At 31.0% G+C, this 18,535-nt stretch overlaps 2 protein-coding genes across 7 annotated transcripts in view; one reads left to right on the forward strand and one right to left on the reverse strand.

Moving 5' to 3' along the window:
• Pdp1 (PAR bZIP family member Pdp1) overlaps positions 1 to 18,535 on the forward strand; it is a 166,948-nt gene that overhangs the window by 94,500 nt on the left and 53,913 nt on the right. For 2 of the 6 annotated variants that reach the window (XM_076407036.1, XM_076407037.1), the window contains exons 1-2: positions 2,389 to 2,758; positions 3,022 to 3,233. The exons of 3 other annotated variants lie outside the window; for them this stretch is intronic. In XM_076407036.1, the coding sequence (XP_076263151.1) occupies positions 2,757 to 2,758; positions 3,022 to 3,233 (214 nt within the window). In that variant the 5' untranslated portion in view covers positions 2,389 to 2,756. Of the gene's footprint in view, positions 1 to 2,386; positions 2,759 to 3,021; positions 3,234 to 18,535 lie in introns of those variants that run through there. One more of the 6 variants, XM_076407035.1, reaches the window with a different exon arrangement.
• The window catches only part of LOC143198083 (uncharacterized), an 83,956-nt gene that overhangs the window by 27,543 nt on the left and 37,878 nt on the right, over positions 1 to 18,535 (reverse strand). The window lies entirely within an intron of this gene.

Here is an 18,535-nt window from a genome sequence, read left to right on the forward strand (position 1 = left end):
AGTGAATTTAACCTCGATTTCAAATAACATGAGGAGTGTACGAGGGCGCTTAATTTCACTGATCGAAATTATTGTGAACAATCAACAATGAAAGAAACAACAAATATTACAAATTATGCGCAGTTAAATGTCCAGCATATCTACTATATTCACTTGATTCTGATTACTTTTTCTGATATTCTACTTGCTTTGAGCGAAAATGAAGGAGTAACATCTTTTTGCATATATTAAGATATAATTATAAGATATATTATAATATTAAGTATATATTTGAGCATAGCCTAATAAAGAATAAATAGAATATTTATTTTCTTCTGATGTGAAAAAAATAGTGATTGGCTATTGAGAAAAGACACTATTCTTTCATAAATACTCAATTCCTAATAAATAATAAAGTGAAATAAATAAATTAATAAATAAAGTGAAAAGGCCTGTTTGTTTTTTCAATATTACTATTATTTTGATATATATATTTATGCAATTTTGAATTTTTTTTCAAACTTCCAACAAATATTAAAATTTCTTTCAACATAACTTAAATTTACTTATTTAATGATCATAGTTGCAGTAGATTTGTATTATGTCCTGGATAATATTTTAAAAAGAATAGTTTTCCATAGAATAGTTAACCATAGATCACGACTATGTTATGTTATTTGAGGAAAAACATTCTAAATGAAAATGTGATGAAAGATCGGTGAAAGTAATATTAGTCAAGGAATAAATAAATAAAGTACGATCAAGGTATGGTATATGAAGGGAAAAAATGTGGATATGTACGTTTGTTTCGATTTAGATTGGAAAATTAGACATAATTATGATTAGAATAATTTAGGGACAATAAAACCAATGACGAAGAAGAAGCGAACTGTAAATTTAAAAAAAAGGTAGTTACTGAAGTTTCAAACAAAATAATCTGCTTTGACTCTTAAAGTTGGCTCAATTGATAGGCGAGAGGTAGTACGAAACCAAAAGGCAAAAGGGATGAATGAACCAATATGTCTCAAGTTACAGAACCAGATTCCAATTCTAGAATTTGTTCTCATATTGTTTTTCTCTAGGTCTCAGATTCTCTTAAAAATCAGCGTTTATTGGATAGTTAAAGGATCCCAATGATCCACACCATATATTTTTAAAACACAGTTTTATCATTTCTAGATTAGTCCAAAGTTCAAACTATATTAGATTAAAGAGTTTTTGTCTTTTTCCTGGTGTTTTTTCACAAATCATTTAATTTCTTCTCTGACCTTTGGTACCCGTAGATTACTGTAGATGTCCTGATTCCTAGCGTTCCATCTTAGTGCAACCCCATAGTTGCACACTCCATAGTTAACAAATTGTTATAGTTATAGTTCTAAAATTTTGTTAGTTCTATCAAACGCCTTTCGCTACATTCAGTTTTTCCTGTTTAATCTCTAATATTGAGAGAATATTTTTGTTGCTTAAAATCAAATAAGACTGACATATTACAAGTAGAAGTATCTTAATAGAAATAATGAAAGAAAAAAAGCCAAAATACAAAAAAAATTAAAGAATTTCTAGATTAAAGCTTCTATTTTTTTTCATGTTTTTTTTTAGAATAATTATTAAGTTTAAATGTAATGTAATTTTTGGGATTTGTTATAGCTAGACTACTGAAGAATATATTAATTTTAATTTAAAATATGTGAGATGAATTTGTTGATTATTTCAGTTCCGTTTTGTATATAGATATATAAAAAAAGTTAATTTATATAGGAATATTGTATTGTGGATTTTGATAATCTGATGTTTAGTAAGCAATTATTCATTTGCTGGTAGAGTACTGAGATTCTTTTGAGAAGTCTTTCAAACATTTTCTTTATATATTTTTTGCTTAAAAATACATTTACAAGATGTGAAATATGTTTACTATTTATGTGTAAAATATTATATAAATATGTCTATATATATTTTTTTTCCATCGAATTTTTAATATATTATGTTATTTCTGAGACTTGGTATAGACAGTCTGCTGACAAAATTTTCTCTTTTAATATAAATTGTGGCATATACGAGTTTGTTACTTGTTTCAACTCATATGAAATCAGCTATATAAAAATGAATAAATCTATATGAAAATAATGCATTGTGGGGGGGTTTTGATAATCGGATGTTGATCATGGGCATCATATCGTAACATCATCACCTCGGACTACAGAAGTGGAAAGAATGAACGAGACGAGCGAGACGGGACGATGGAAATGAGCGAGACAGATGGAGACGTAGAAACAGAAAAGCTGAACCAGCCGGATCGGTCGTTAGATTTCCGGCATCGGCGAAAACGAGAGTGTTGTTGGTTCGTCGTAGTTCCCCACCCGGCACAAGGCGACTTCTCGATGGCGGATAGACGCGCGGTGCGCCAGGTCTAGTCGATCTTCCGGCGCTGAAGAGCGCTCTTGCGGTGCTCCGGTGGTGGTCAAACGGTGACAGGACTGAGCCAGAGGCGGCAGTAAGAAAAGCGGCGGGAGCTGCAGCGACAATAGCATGTGCCAGGCATGAGTTTTTGCGGTACCCGCGGGACCTAGAGGACTCGTCGCTCTCTGGACGGATATCGCAATCCGGTGGTGCGTGCAGGATACTCAGTGATACGACCCTTACGCGTCGAGAAGCCACGGACAAGTTATAGTGCTTTTCGATCTCTGATCGGCAATCGGTTCTCTTTTCGGCGGTTTCTTTATTAGTTGTTCGCGATTGCTTGCTTTTATGAACGAATGTGAATTGGATTTTTGAAAAAAATGTAATTATTTATTTGTTTTCGTCTTCTATTCTAAGATACCAACGAGGATAAAATAATAATAAAGTGGAAAAAGAGCTTCAGTACAATCTTAACATGCTATCATATACAATATGAGTGGTCGCTTCATTGATGATCACGCTCATAGTCCATAAAACTTCACGAACATTGTTGGTATCATGAAGCTCCCTTTCTAATTATCATTTTATCCGTCTAACTGGAAATAATCAAATATCAATGTTGGTTTTTACTGAATCGTCGTGTAGGATGGAATATCAGTTACCTCCACAACAACCTCAAGTGGCAAATACCCCCGTCGCCCCTGCCTCGGGTCACCCAATCGCAGTCGGGGTGATGCAGGGCACCCTAACACACGTACAATCTGGGTTACCGGCGACCAACGCTACCCAAGACCCACAAGAATCCCACAGATGGTCGCAATATCAACAACTGTGGAGACAGCACGTCTATATCAATGGTAAAAACCGCTTAACTCGTTATTATGGTGGAGGCATCAAAGCATATTCTGTTTATTATGTTGAGACTGAACTGTGCGTGTGTATATAAGTCGCGAGACGATTCATATGTTACAGTAAATGATTTTGTATGGTTAATCTATTTATTTGTACATAAATACTTGTTTAGTTATGAATAATTCACCAGAAGTATATTGTCGATCACATCATCGATATTTTCCAGATTTAGCAATATGTGGTATTAGTTTAAAGCTATTATAAATGTTACACACGCCTCATTCTATGTTTGGTATAATATAAAGAAAAGGTTTTATTTAAAAAAATACCTTTTTATGCTCAATTTATCTCATCTTAACATTATTCCTCAATTAACTCACGGCAAAATAAGAGTTTATAATTTATTTTTATTTTAGTAAAATGTAATAAGAGAAAGTGATTTTGCTTTTTCGGTAAAAATGCTTCTAGATCTTAAGGAAAACATAACTGAAAACATTTTGTTGCCAATGTTTTCTCTTGGTGTACATAAGATCCAAATAAGAATATCGGGTAAAATATTCTTATTTTCTTTTAAGGAAAATAATGTTTTGAATTTTTGAGTCTGTTTGTCTTTTTGACATATTTTGCTTCCTATAAATAATTAATCATAACGTATAATTTAAACTTTTTATCCATAAATTCTAAATAATTTTAAGTTCTATTTTCTTGAGTATGTTAAGTTTTTAACATCGTCCATTAATTTTTTGGGCTACCATTATGTTCAATTAAATATAAAGCCTGTAAATTAATTTTGAAGTATGTTTTTGAAAATTCGAGGCTATAGTTGTAATTTTTTTTCCATTCTTTCAATGAGTATTTTCTTCAGTAGATTCTTCTTAAGTACTTAACACTTTGGGTCACTATCATGTCATTAATTATTATGCTAATTATAAAGTTAGTGAATTAATTTTAAGTTATTTATCTGTAAACTGAAGGCTATATTTCACAGTTTCAAGTTTTCAACAGCATTCATTTCATTTTTCTTAAAATTGAATAGGAAAAGTAAAACTTGATCAGTAAACATTTTTCGTTCTTGATTTCCTCCGCTTCTATCAAGATACTGATCAAGATTATGATCTGGTTTTGAAAATGTTTGTTTACCTGCTTGCTGTAATTTTCGTATATTATTTCAATTTAAGTAGAGGCCGGATTAGATATAGTACCGTCATATATAGACAAATAAATGAAAATTAAAAAAAAACTGTTAAGGTATATTTATCTATGCAATTAAAACAATATATTCATTTATATATTATAAATAAATCTGCTGTTGACATCAAACCCTTATACGAACAGAAATGTGAGATAATCAGTCAATAAATTATTCATTTTAAGGAATGCATAAGTTTGAGTGAAATTTGCAACAGATCATCTGTTGTGCTCTAATGCATCAGATGGAATAAAGTGAATGAGAGGACTAACAAATGGATATTTCAATTTTAACTTTACACAGCTAATTCTTAAATATGGTGATAATAATGTTATGGTTTGGGAGTGTCTCTTTGATATTGGAAACAGATTGATTTTAAAATTGAAAACGTTGTTGATTATTTCAAGTATTTTGATACTTTGGTTCAGAAATTTTAACAATAACAATGACAATGGGGATTAAACTTGGGGAGAGAAAATCTATGGGATTAACTAAATTCGTTATTAAAAACTAGATTTCGCAAGATTAATAAGCAAATGAGTATTGTGTATATCTATTCCTCTATTTATCTCCTCTATAATTAGTGTTTAGACCTTTAAAATATTGTTTGTTGTTCTGTGGTTTTTAAGAGGTTTTCATATCAAGACTAATATTCATTTGTAACAGTAGGCTTTTTGAAAAATCCGTACAATTTTTACGAATGTGGAATGTAGATTAGGAAGTTCTTCCATGGAGATTTCGGTCAAATTTTTATCATGCAATTTGAGCAGGTCTTCAATGTCAGTTGACTCTATTCAAATCATTTTCGTTTTATTCTAATTTAAGATCTTTTAATGGTTGCTGTCGGTGAATTTTCTACGAGTAAAACAATAGTTTATAAATTCTGGTGGTGCCTTCAAAATATCCGCGAAGACGCGAAGACGACGATTATGAATTACTGGAACACAATTAGATAAGTTGTTGATGATTATTATGTTTTTCAGTTTAGTTGGGCAATTTTTTTTGTAAATTGTTTATCAAAAACAATATTATAATAATACCCAGTCTATATATTCTGCAGGAAGGAGAACTAAAATAATGACGAGACATGAAGACTTGTCTCTGTTTTAGTGGTATGATTAATATGAAAGTTAACCGCTGAAAGAACTCAAAACTGCCCGAAGAACAAATTATAGAAGCGTTTATGCGTTGGAAGAAACGCTCTCATAAGTCCATAATATCTAATGGGGACTATTTTGAAAGGGAATAACATCAATGTAGATAAGCTAATAGAATTATTTCTAAAATTAAAAATATACAATTTAATATACTAATACTATTATTTAAACATGTCTCTAAAAATAATGCTATAAATTAATTATACAATAGCTGGTGTTACTGTGCATTAAATCTCATCGGGTAACCAATTTTATGTTGAAGCTTCACTGACGGATACAGAACGTTTTTTTAGTGCGTTGAAAATGTTTAAATTTTACCGAGTAAATCAGATTTGCGAGAAGTTGTACTTTTTTCTTCAATTTGAAGCAAAAGTAGGCTGAAGATCATCGAATGGTATGTAGAATTCACATAGAATACTGCTTTCGACGTTTTAAAAGTTTTTGATTTTGACACCGAAGACAAAGTGTGTTCTGGACAGTCAAAAAATATGAAATCATTACTCTCACTATGATCGCAAAATGCAATGAGAATATATATAATCATTGGAAGTAACACAAGACATCATTTCGTATATACAAGGGAATGATCCAAAAGCTTCAATATTTTGTACCGTATGAATTGAAACGAAGATACGTTGAAATGTTTTTCGTCATGTGTGAAATGCTGGTTCAACGGCATAATTGGTAATGTTCTTTACATTGTATTGTTACTGGTGATGATATAGTGGGTCCAATGCGATAAAAATCATGGGGACCACTTGGTCATGCATTAACATCAATGGTAATGCCGAATATCCATGGCTCCAAGTTAATGCTCGTTATTTGGTGAGATCAACTTGGTGTGGTACACTACGAGCTGCTAAAATCTAATGAAACCAGCAATAGTGATCGCTATCAACTACAGTTGATGCGTTTGAACCAAGCACTACGCGAGAAATGGCCCGAATAAGAGCAAAGACACACAACAATGTTATTATTCAGCATGACAACGGTCGACCACATGTTGCAAAAATATATTGGGAAATATTATAATGGGTATGCTAAAAGTGCTACCCCACCCGCCGTATTCTCCAGATTTTGCATCTTCTCATTACTACTTGTTCCGATATATAAATCGTGACCTGTCTGAGCCGCGCTTCACTTCTTATGAAGATACCAAAAATTGGGTCGATCTTTCGAGATGGAATCCGTAGATTTCCTGAAAGATGGGCGAAAGTAGCGGGTATCGATGGAGAATACTTTCAATGAAATACATGTATGTTACACATAGAAATATATGCACTGATGTATCACAATAAAGCTTCAAATTTAAAAGAAAATCCTTTAAAACCAACTTACAGACCGAAAATAGTGAATTTAAGTCTGCGAAGATCCTCCGTATATACGAGTAGTTGGTTTTGACACTTTCGGTTTCTTTCTACCGACCGCGAAGGGAATCGGACTTTCACTTCAAAAATAATACGAGCCCGTATAAAACCGTGTTATTACCACAGCTACTTCCTAAACAATTACGTCGATTTTTAATATCAATCATTCTTCGCGGACCACGTCTATAATATTAAATGTTTTGATTGTTGCCGAGCGGTCGACGCAAAAGCGATCAGCGATGCATGATCGGCCACTTTTCGTATTATTTTCAAAAATTGGGAACAGGACAACTTTCTACGAGGCGTTCGAATTTGCGGTTTTTTTTCTCGGCGTCCGTTTTTATGGCTCGCAATACCTATCGCGGAGTAATAATCGCTGGAAGTTTCGGTACTTGTTCCATTTTATCGTTTGACGCTGTGAAATTGACCGTAAAAAGTGTTGAATGTCTTTTTTTCACGGAAAGGTCACGGTTCATAGCGAATTCAAGATAAAAGTTGTTGAAACTGACGTGTATTCAGAAAAAAATATTTTAAATCATATTCATTTCAATTTTATCTAGAAATGTTGAACCACTTTCTAACATTGTTCTTCCAATAGTGTGATGGCTATATCGTTATTTTAAGATTGTAACGCCAAGAGTCAAGAAAACTTCGAGTGTTTGCTAGTATATACTGGATATATCGTTTGAAGACCTTGGTCTGGTACTAGGCTATTATAATTCTAAATAGAGTCAATTTTCATTAAATTCATCCGAAACGGCATTTCACTTATACTATATATATATATATATATATATATATATATATATATATATATATATATATATATACTATATGTGGAAATGTGGAAATGTGAAAAGGAGTGAAAAGTTCCCAGTTACACATTTCTGCACAAAATTCAATTCCAAAAAATTGTTACCGAGAGATTCATTGAAATTGAAGATTTTTCGTCTAAATTGATAATGAGCGAAGAAGCCCATTTTCTATTTTGTTGAAAATGACTAAGGTGTTGCGGTTACTGTTACTGCTGCTTACCAAGACATGATTCGAAACTATCCTGTGCCTGAAATGGAAGAGCAAGGACTAGAGGACATGTGATTTCAGCAAGATGGGAACACACAGCTCGTTCAACAATTCAATTATTGAATGACGTTTTTTCACAAAGACTAATTTCGCGAAGTGGCGATTTAGCAGCATCAGAATTTTTGTTATAGGGTTTTTTAAAATCAAATATTTATGTGAATAAGCCCCAAATGATTCAACATCTTAAAGACAGAAATTCAGCATCAGATGTTGTAGGATGTCATGAAAAATGCCTTAAAAAGGACCGAAAGTTGCATAGCGAATTGCGGTCACCATTTAATGATGATAAACATTTTATGAAAACTAAACTTACTTATCTTCTCTTTGAGCAAAGTTATAGGCAATCAAAATGGTAGAAGGACTTTTGTCCCACGTTGTATATATATATATATATATATATATATATATATATATATATATATATATATATATATATATATACATATATATATATATATATATATATATATATATATATATAGAAGAATGCATTGGTTTTTACTTAGTCTTTATAATAACAATGTTCAGGTATTAGTTATCACTATTTTTTTTGTTAAACACATTTCACTGTATTATGAGAGCAAATGATTTGATTCCTTAGTCTCTGTCAGACACGATTGTTATCCAAAAGAGGCAATATTTCTCTGCATTTCATTCTTCACCATTCTTTTGATTTCCTCACTAATAGTCGGTATTTGAAGGACTCAGTTTAAATAATCATTCCTATAGCATCTGGATGTATTTACGATACCGCTTAGGACTTGTTCTGACATTTTTAAATATTATATATATTACTTTTAGGAGAATATCCTTATAAATTGATTCCATATGCCCATATATAATTAGGAACTTACTTGTACAAAAAAAATCATATACAAGTAACTGAGAATTCTTTTCTATTAAACAAAATACATTTTTTATACGTCGAGTGTTTTTTTCAACAGAGTTTTGCATGGAAATTAACTCCAAGATACTTAGCATTGTTGCTATATGGGATATTAGTTTTGTTAATTCATTAGTTATTGTTCTATGTGCAGTTATATTATATATAAACTCAATATGCACCGATTTTCTTTGGTTAGCTTTTATTCTCCATATCATGGTTTAGTTATTTATAGTGTTAAACGCCGCTATCAAAATATCTTAAGCAAATGTAACAATGACGATATTTTCCATTTGTGGTTTGCATATGATAGTTGTTCCATTATGAATTATATTGCTGTAGGAAAATGTAGATGTCGCAATGTTGTTGCTATATTATTTTATATAACGATAATATAATTTTTTGCGACTTTTACATACAAATTTAGCTTATATAACGTCCTCTTCGCCTGATTTAGCTCTTTCGGACTTCTGGACTCTCCACTACCGAATACAAAGATAATTCAACTGTTTCGGATACTGAAGTTTACGCCTTATTTTAAAATCATAGACGTTCAACAATCTGAGCAATTGACTATGAGTATTTTTTATGATAATTATTAATTACATGATATGTTGAAAATAACTTCACTAAGTGATCCTTCTTATAAACGTTTTAGTCTACGCACTTCACTGTTATAGTATTAGCTGATTAGCAAGTTGATTGAGGTGCATTACCTCTTTTTCAAAGTACATAACACCAGCAGTTTAAATGATACTTGTTATGGGTTCTAGCGAGACTTTACACTGTATCACTTCATTTGAAAAGTAGTATTGGATATCGACTATAGCACGCAACTTTTTGTTTAGGGATCGTTGTATGATTGCTATACTATATTTGATACAATTCTAAGACATTTGGTTTAGTTTAAATCCAAATTATTTTCGTTTAGCAAGTATATGCTTATTTTAAGTTAGCATCTTCCACCTGGTAGAGTTAGTGAATATTAATATTCACTGTTGGGCATGTTCTACTTTCTTCCACTTCCTTAATGTTGTCATTAGGTACTTATGATATGTTAAGGTTGCCGTGTCGTCGACACATGTTCCCACATTAGTAATTTTTGTGAGCATTGAATGAGGGAGATCATCGCAAAATATTTCTAATAAATGCAGTTATTCTGGATGTAGTTACTACAGCTGCTAAAGTAAATTGTAAGTGTTGCGTTAAAAATGTCCATTAATATTGCAACAAGGCAACAACTACAAAAAATATTATTTCTGTATTTTAAATACAGCGTCGTCCTAAAAGTGAAGTAGGATTTAAATGTATGAATGAAATAAATTGGATACGAAATGCTCTCACAGTAATAATAGCCGATTTTTGTTGTTCCAATGCAATCACATCTATGATAAAATTGGTTCTATACATTTATAACGAAATAATCTCGAAACGCAACAGGTAGTCTTAACTTATTTCAACAATTGATATCATTTCTATTGTACTGAGTCGTATACGTGTGACTCTTTAATAACGTTTAATCGCGAATTTTTCACATTAATCTCATAAATTATGTTCTCGTATTCCCACGTCCTTTTTCATATGAGTCACGTCATTCAGACAAATACACCCGTTCCGTGTCACAAGCCGTTGTTTTAGAATCAAACGATGCCCAGGAAAAATCGACCGAGGCGGCAACGTCGTCAACAGTCGACTGGAAAAGTCCGAATTGGCTTGAAACTAGTGTTGGGAACAATCGACTGATATCGACTATCGACTGTTCAGTAATTGACTACTTTTTACTATCGACTATTTCAGTCCCTATTTTTGGTTCGACTGTTTTTACTAGCAACTGTTTTCAGTCGCTATTTTCGGTCCGACTGATTTTATTACTATTTACTATCGACTGTTTCAGTCGTTTACTTTTAGTTACTATTTTCGGTTCTACTAGTTCATTCGACTGACTTTTAACGTTCTGGCCTTCCGTCCTAGCCGCGACCTTGAAAGTAATGCACCGCATTTATGCTTATATAGATTTATATGTAATATATGTGGTTTTATGTTTTTTTTGTAATTTGCTTGTGAATAATTATATATTGTAAATTAATATAGGAGCATTTTGGAACGCTAGTTTTCGAGGGCAAAAAAATGAAATTGTAAATGATAAATAGTAAGATACTTTTGACTGGCATAATAGGTAATACTTTGGACTGGTATAATAGGTAACACTTTTTTGATAAACTTTCACGATTTTTGTTCAAGCATCTTGTTTGTCGAAACTTTTCCTAAAATCTTGAAAACTAAAATTAGGTTCCAAGGGTTTCAGAAACTGTATAGATCCAAAAGATTTGAAGAGTTTTTTACAGTAGCAGTTGTTAAATTTCTTTTAAAAATATTAACGATAAAAAGGTGAATAAAGTATTTTAAATATTTGTAATAAATATATTTTCTGATAGGAAAACTCTACTTTCATATTTTGTTGGCTATTAAGAAGAGCACCACAATTTTTATTTTTTAACGAATGGACTTAATCTTAACAGAATGTGTTCAACTTTTAAAGCCCATTGATATAATGACCACCGAGTTATCTGGTGAAAGATATCCCAACATGTCTTTAATTATATGGTTAATAAGATCACTGCAACATTCCATCAAATTCAGGATTTTAACAAGTGAATGGGGAAAAAATGACAAAATTGTCTATTAGATGTCCTCAATAAAAGACTGGCAATTTTAGAAATGAATACGATATGCGGGAAATCCACATTTTTAGATCCTAGATTTAAAAAAGCAGGACTTGGTATTGCAAATAATGCTGAGGCGATACAAAAGTTATCACAAAAGAGGTATTTTCCATTCTAACTTAAAAAAATACAAATATAGTTCCACAATTCCAAATTCAAGAAAATAATTAACGATCGAAGAAACCGCCTCAAGGGAGAAAAGTTGGACATGATAATATTCACAGTAATATAAAAATATTTCTGTTCAAAAATAAATAAAACTGTTATTTAAAAAGGGTCTGGTAGTTATTGTACGATCATTTTTAGGTTCACCATGGATTAGATTTTTCAATGGTTAGGTATATGTTTAAATTTTATTTAGTAGTTATGGTTATTGAAAATCATTACTTATTAGGTTTTATTTAAGTTATATTATGTTATTTAAAAATAGGAATTAATATATTAAAGCACAATAAAACATTTGTGGTGTTATTATTCCACTCCTTTTTGCACATCCAAAGAACATTCAGTATAAAAAAATTCTACTTCCTTTAAATTTATATTATTTATTACATGATAATAGAAATTAGTAATTTTTTTTCTTTTTTAAAGTTATCACGTGAATGAATATATGTACATCTCTGTCTCGCTTATACTACCATTGGAGAATATAAAGACTTTTAAAATTAACGGCTCCAAGCATTTATCTCCGTCCTTTCCTATCTCACATTTTATACAGACAAGAATTCGTACATCTTCGTCTGACATCACGAATGGAAAAAAACATTTGTAATTACAATTTTCAGTCGCTATTTTTTTGACTATCGACTTTTTTGACTGTTTTGCGGGTATCGACTGTTTCGACCGTTTTCATTCTATAGTTCCCAACATTACTTGAAACAGTTCGGATTCGAAGCGCGTGCGGTAGCGTGCGTGCTTACGTCCATGTGACGAGAGAGGATGGTGTTTAAATATCAGCGATCGTATCGCCGATGATGGAAGATAAATTTGGCGAGAGGTAAACAGAGATTTGGATCCAGGATCCCGGCCCAGCTGGTAGCTGGCGGAAATTAGTTCTGTTAAATTTAAAGCCGTCAATTTATGCGTCTTGGCAACGACGACGAAAAGTCAAATTCGACCGTTGTGACGTCGTTTGCTAACATTGGCCTTGGAATTTTAACATTTTCTCTGCCAACATATGTTAAGAGTTAACCAGTCACAATAATTCATATTGTGAAATTGCTGCTAATCCTGACGAACAAAAAAAAACACATCTGAAGTCTACTGACACATATTTGTTTTATACTTTATGTGAAAGGACGCTCTATTTTTGTTGATCCAACCATCTGTATAGGAATCGAAATGCATTATATTTAAAATATTTTATTTTCTTTAAAATTTATTTATTTATTGAATCATTTTGATACAATTTCATGCTATAATTGATTTTATAATTTAATACCGGATAGAACTAATTAACTAATGTTACTTTGTATGATAATACTATAATATTTTCTTTGCAATACTATACTTTTCTATATTTGCATAAATTGAATATAAAACATAATGATCCTAACATAATTTACCATTACTGTGTAAATATTTTTTTTATATCCTTTTTTTTTCCTTTCCTTTGTTATTTCTAAACACTAAAATATATTTGGTTGATTAAATGTTTATTTCAGCACAAATTCAATTTTAAACTAATTTCTTAACTTCTTCTTGTGACTGGATACGGGATAATAGACAACAGTTGTTATGGCCAGGTGTTATGTTGCTGATATATCTGGTGAATCTAGTGGGTAATATAAGATATACCAGTGAAACGCTCTCAATGTACATTTAATATATTTAGTACTAACAGATTGTTGACCGTACCATGGAAAATATATCCTAAAGTGTCCTTTGGCACATTTAATACATTTCTAGTAAAATTATTTCGATAAAACCACTAACAAATTGGCTTAATCTATTTTTAATTTGTATATAATAAATCAGTATAAAATAGTTTATTTGGTTTTATCTTACCTCCCATTTTCTCTGTCAGTTTATATCTTATTAAATTATTCAATCAACTCTTACTACTTTATTATTTATAATCTGATATTAATGGTAGATATAATAAGAGTTGTAATACGTTTGAATAAATAAATTATTGTTATCTAAAGTATATATTAAATAATTCCTTCTTTCAGGAAGTTTCTTTCTTGCATTTCAGCTTCACTATCATTCTACAGTTTAATTTACTATATACCACTGATGCAAAAATATTAAGACGTACAAATAGTAATATTTTTCATCACGAATTAATTCTGCTGGGTCAAATGTCGAATTTGAAAATATAAGTAGATCATTTTTTCTGCAATATGATATATGGCTATAACAAAAATAAATTTAGTTACAGAAAAGTTTGTTACTTTGATAAAACTTTATAATTTTAAGTGAAAATGTGTTATTTGTTTTTTTTTATTATATCTTACATTGGGTGTGCTTACTAAAATCTTAATTTAAAGTAATCGTGTAGTTATTCGTTGGTTACGTAGCGATAAGCATTGGTAATTAATAGAAGAATTTTGTTTCGGCAGTGTTGAACTACTAGCCGATTTGATGTTTTAGTGCAACAGCATATTGGCATCCCGTAAGTCCATCTAATCTTCATCAATGACTAATAAATCACTCTCTTAAATAAAACATAGTGATCTATCACAAGAAGAGAAGCTTAACAATAGTGCTGAATTTAGTTACATAAGTATATACTACGTACGTAATGCAATTGATTGTAAATACCTCATAATTAATTAACAAATTTGATATAAATATAAATTTTAATAAATAAATATTGCTGCGTGAGTGTGGGTGATCTTTATTTATTTCAATTTTCATTTGTCGCTGATAATAACATGACTAGCAAATCTGAAAAAGTCTTTAACAGTGATTTATTTTTCTATTTTCGCTTGTAATGGATTCAGTGACATTGCACGGCCCCACCTGTGTAATTTTTCCACAAAATAAAGCTAAACAGAGAGCCAGCACACCTCCCATTGTCAATTTTAAATATAAACACAAATACGCCATAGAGAAATCCAACGAAGGTCAAACCACAAAAACCGTTTTGTTCCAACGTTAATTGTTCATTGACTGAAACCTATGTATGGACAAAATCGAATATTTCTAATTCTCTTACTCAGGCCGGTGGGCTTCGGTCTGACACTGAATAAAACATGTATTTCTTATTTTGCTTAATTTCGATATGTATGCGATGTTCTTTGAGGTATTTCCGCGATTCGCGGTGTCAATATTCAAAGAAAATACGAAAAAACCGCAATATAATACAGTAGTTGTTTCGGTATGTTTTGTAGGTATGGTAAAATTCCACTTACTTCGTTACTTATCGCAGACCGTTGGGTATTTTGCAGCAGGCTTGTGGTTGGATAATGTGAGAATTGTTAAGCATTACAGTTTTTCCAGGGCATACAATAATTTTCATGTAAATATAGTGTTCGAAATAACCATATTATTGTAATATATAACCTTAAGAATACGAAATAAGCAAATAAATAAAACTACTTTGAGAATAACATATATTTGCGGTTTGTTTCATATTTTTAGTATATACCAGGTGTTTCGATTTTTGGAACAGATTTCTCTAGCCACACGTTTACAATGTTTTGATTTGATGCAAATATCATTTTATTCTCCAGACCTTAACCTCAAAACTATACACATTTCATTTCGCCAAAATAGAAGTCTTATAGTTTTATAATTTTTTGAAAATGTCAAGTTTTGTGTGTTAAAAAGTTGCTGCTCATCATTTGCTACTATACGATAAGAACATGTCAGTTGGACAGAAAATATTAATATAAAGGACAGAACAATTGGCAGAAAAGTGAGTCGAGTTGTGATTTTGAACCGATGGGAAAGATCCAAAAGATATGAAGATGAGTGCCACGTGAATTTCATGATAGGAAATTTAAAAATCGTCAGTGAAGAAGCAGAAGCGAAGAAGCAGTATATCAGGTTTGAAAAGAAATCACTTTTGCATCGAATAGTAAGTTTCGACGAAAACGAAAAATGAATGATTTGGTCGCAAGACGATACTTTGGGTCTGGTGGATCCAGGTTGGCGCCGTATGTCATGAAATGTTGAAACTTGGAGAAACAATTAATACTCAATAACAAATGACCAATTAGAACTATACTTTGATCGAAAAAGTCTATAATACGCTCAGACAGATAATTTTTCAGCAGGACAACACAGGTCTCATAGAGCAAAACTAGCCAAGGAAGTGTTGAAATCACTTGGATGGGGAGTTTTTTCGCACAGAATAATTCTCCAGACCTGGTTCCATTTGATTATCACCGTTCGAACAAAAAATGACATGATGATAAAAAATTGCCTAAGCGATATATATGGCAATATGTATGGAATATAATCGAATGGCTAATATTTTGAATAAATACTTTTTAACTATCCATTGTAAATAATTTGTTTTCTTTAGCGAAAACGCCGGAAAGGAATTAACTACAGTCCTGGTCAGTCATAATGAGTTCATGATTCAATGGTTCTTATTTTCGAAAACTTCATAGTCACTAATCTCTTAAAACCACTCAGGATAAGTAAGGATAGTTCACTAAAGTTAGCAATACCATATGTTTTTAAAGTATCTTGAAAGGCGCTTACTGAAACTAAACCATACTGGCAAATTATGATGATTTTATACTGGTATAAGATCACTAATATTTGAAGATTCTGTTGTTGATTATAACAATTCACTTGTCCGTTATCAACATAACAACATAATTTTCAATTAATAATCACAGTACTGGAAGAAAATATCACTCCACGTATATATATATATATATATATATATATATATATATATATATATATATATATATATATATATATATATATATATATATATATATATATATATATAATAACTGTAACTTCAACAATTATTTGTATACATTGTATATTTCTATTTTATTTTGTTTTAATTTATTAGATTTGATTTCAATACTCAATCTCTATGGATCAATTAATATAGGTAATATATGTAAAAACAAAGGACTCCCCATTATTTAACATTATTACGTTTATGGCTATAATTTAATTCGAACTTGATAGAAAGTTAATTGTATTTATTATTAATATATAAACATGTGAGTTAAAATATATAGAGATATTTTATTTATAAGTTCCCATAACATGTTATTGTCATGCAACCCATCATACTGCAATATAATCTATTACTTCCATTACACTCAACACTATGACACATTTTAATATGTTCATTCATGATCAGATTTTTTTAAAAATGATACAGAAACTTGTAATTGTCCACGGTCAACGTATACATATTTTTAAAAAAGTGGTAAACAATGCTACGATCTAGGAGCCTCGAAGACGAAGCAGGAATCATTATGGCTGAGGATATATTTAATCGGTTGTTTCCTGCAGGTTGGAGTAATATTTTTTTTGTGTATTTTTTATATCGAGCCGTAAGATTGTTCATTATTGTTATTAATGTTTCATTGTTGTTTTTGAGTGAATGATATGACGGTTTATAATTGTGTGCTAGTGATTTAAATTCGAGTGATAAAAAAATGTGACTTGTAACGGAAATAGGTCTGGTTTATATACATGTAGTTTGAGAGAATATGCTATGATGATACAATGCATTAACTTGGTTATAATTTTTTAATTGACATAATAAGCCTGATTAGATATATTTTTTTTTGTTTGTTTATTATCAACTGTTTGTTTCTTGCGGTAGTCAATTGATTAATATCTAAAAAGGAACATTATTAATAGAAAGTTGTGAGAGAATATGAAATTACATAATAGATATTATTTATACATCTCAATCAATCAATATTCCAAAATAGTTTTTAGTAGTGGAAAGCTGTAGCAAAAAGAAAACCGATTCGACTACCGATATATTCTTTATAGTAGTTTGAGCCATTTGAAGACAATTACTATCTATTGAAGCATTATTAAGAATGTTCAAAAAGGGTCAAAATGGTTCTCCTGCTCTTGTGATAGTAGCGGGTTCGAATCCTGCTGTAGCATGGTCCTAAATTTATGTTTGTGATTGTTTATAATTGTGATTATACAAATGCAAATACAATAATGACTTGGCACGATCTCCAAGTTGGTCGTTTGTCAGCTTACCAATAAATATTAGGGGGAGGGGGTCAAAAACTATCAAAAATCGTTCATGAATGATGAAAAAGAAACAGTTGAAGCTAAAAAATAGTCGAAAAATTAAAATTGAAGATTGTAACAATAATCCGTAACTCTAATAAAGACAGTCTTTTTGGTATTTCAGTTATAATAAGTAAATGAATTAAATAATATTTTAAGAAAGAAAATATTAAGACACTGTGAATATAATTATTCACTGTTACTATTTGTCATTAAAATTTAAAAAATTAGCAAATAATAGAAGAAATAATAAATTAGAAACTCTTATTCTAGTCTATATTTTTGCATACTCCTCTAGGTGATGATGCTGGACCCTAGATGCATATTTCAAATGTATTTATACCTTTCATTGTTACTTGTATCCGTAGTTTTAAACAAACTGTTGTTTTTTATATCGCGGTTTTTAAATTTAACCTAGAAATTCGTTTCCTATAAGCAGAATCGTGTTGGATTTATTGGGCTTGAAAATCCGATTATTTTTTTTCCATTATTTCATATTATTTCGGTCACCGTATTGAAGCGAATTGATTTCTGTTTTTTTTTTATCGAGTCCGTTTAATTCGATCACCGGGTAAAACCGCGTTTGATGCGGTGGTACCATGTCCCAATCCCGGAAGAATTCCAACGTTGACGAAGAGAAAGTCGGGGCCTATCACTTAATAATAAAACTGACAAGGCACGACGGTACGGTAAATGATAGGTTTCGGTTCGAGCCT

This window comes from Rhynchophorus ferrugineus, unplaced genomic scaffold, assembly GCF_030347505.1.
Source record: "Rhynchophorus ferrugineus isolate W39M unplaced genomic scaffold, kcgeb_rfMv2 rfM6, whole genome shotgun sequence".
NCBI classification, from domain to species: Eukaryota; Metazoa; Arthropoda; class Insecta; order Coleoptera; family Curculionidae; genus Rhynchophorus; species Rhynchophorus ferrugineus.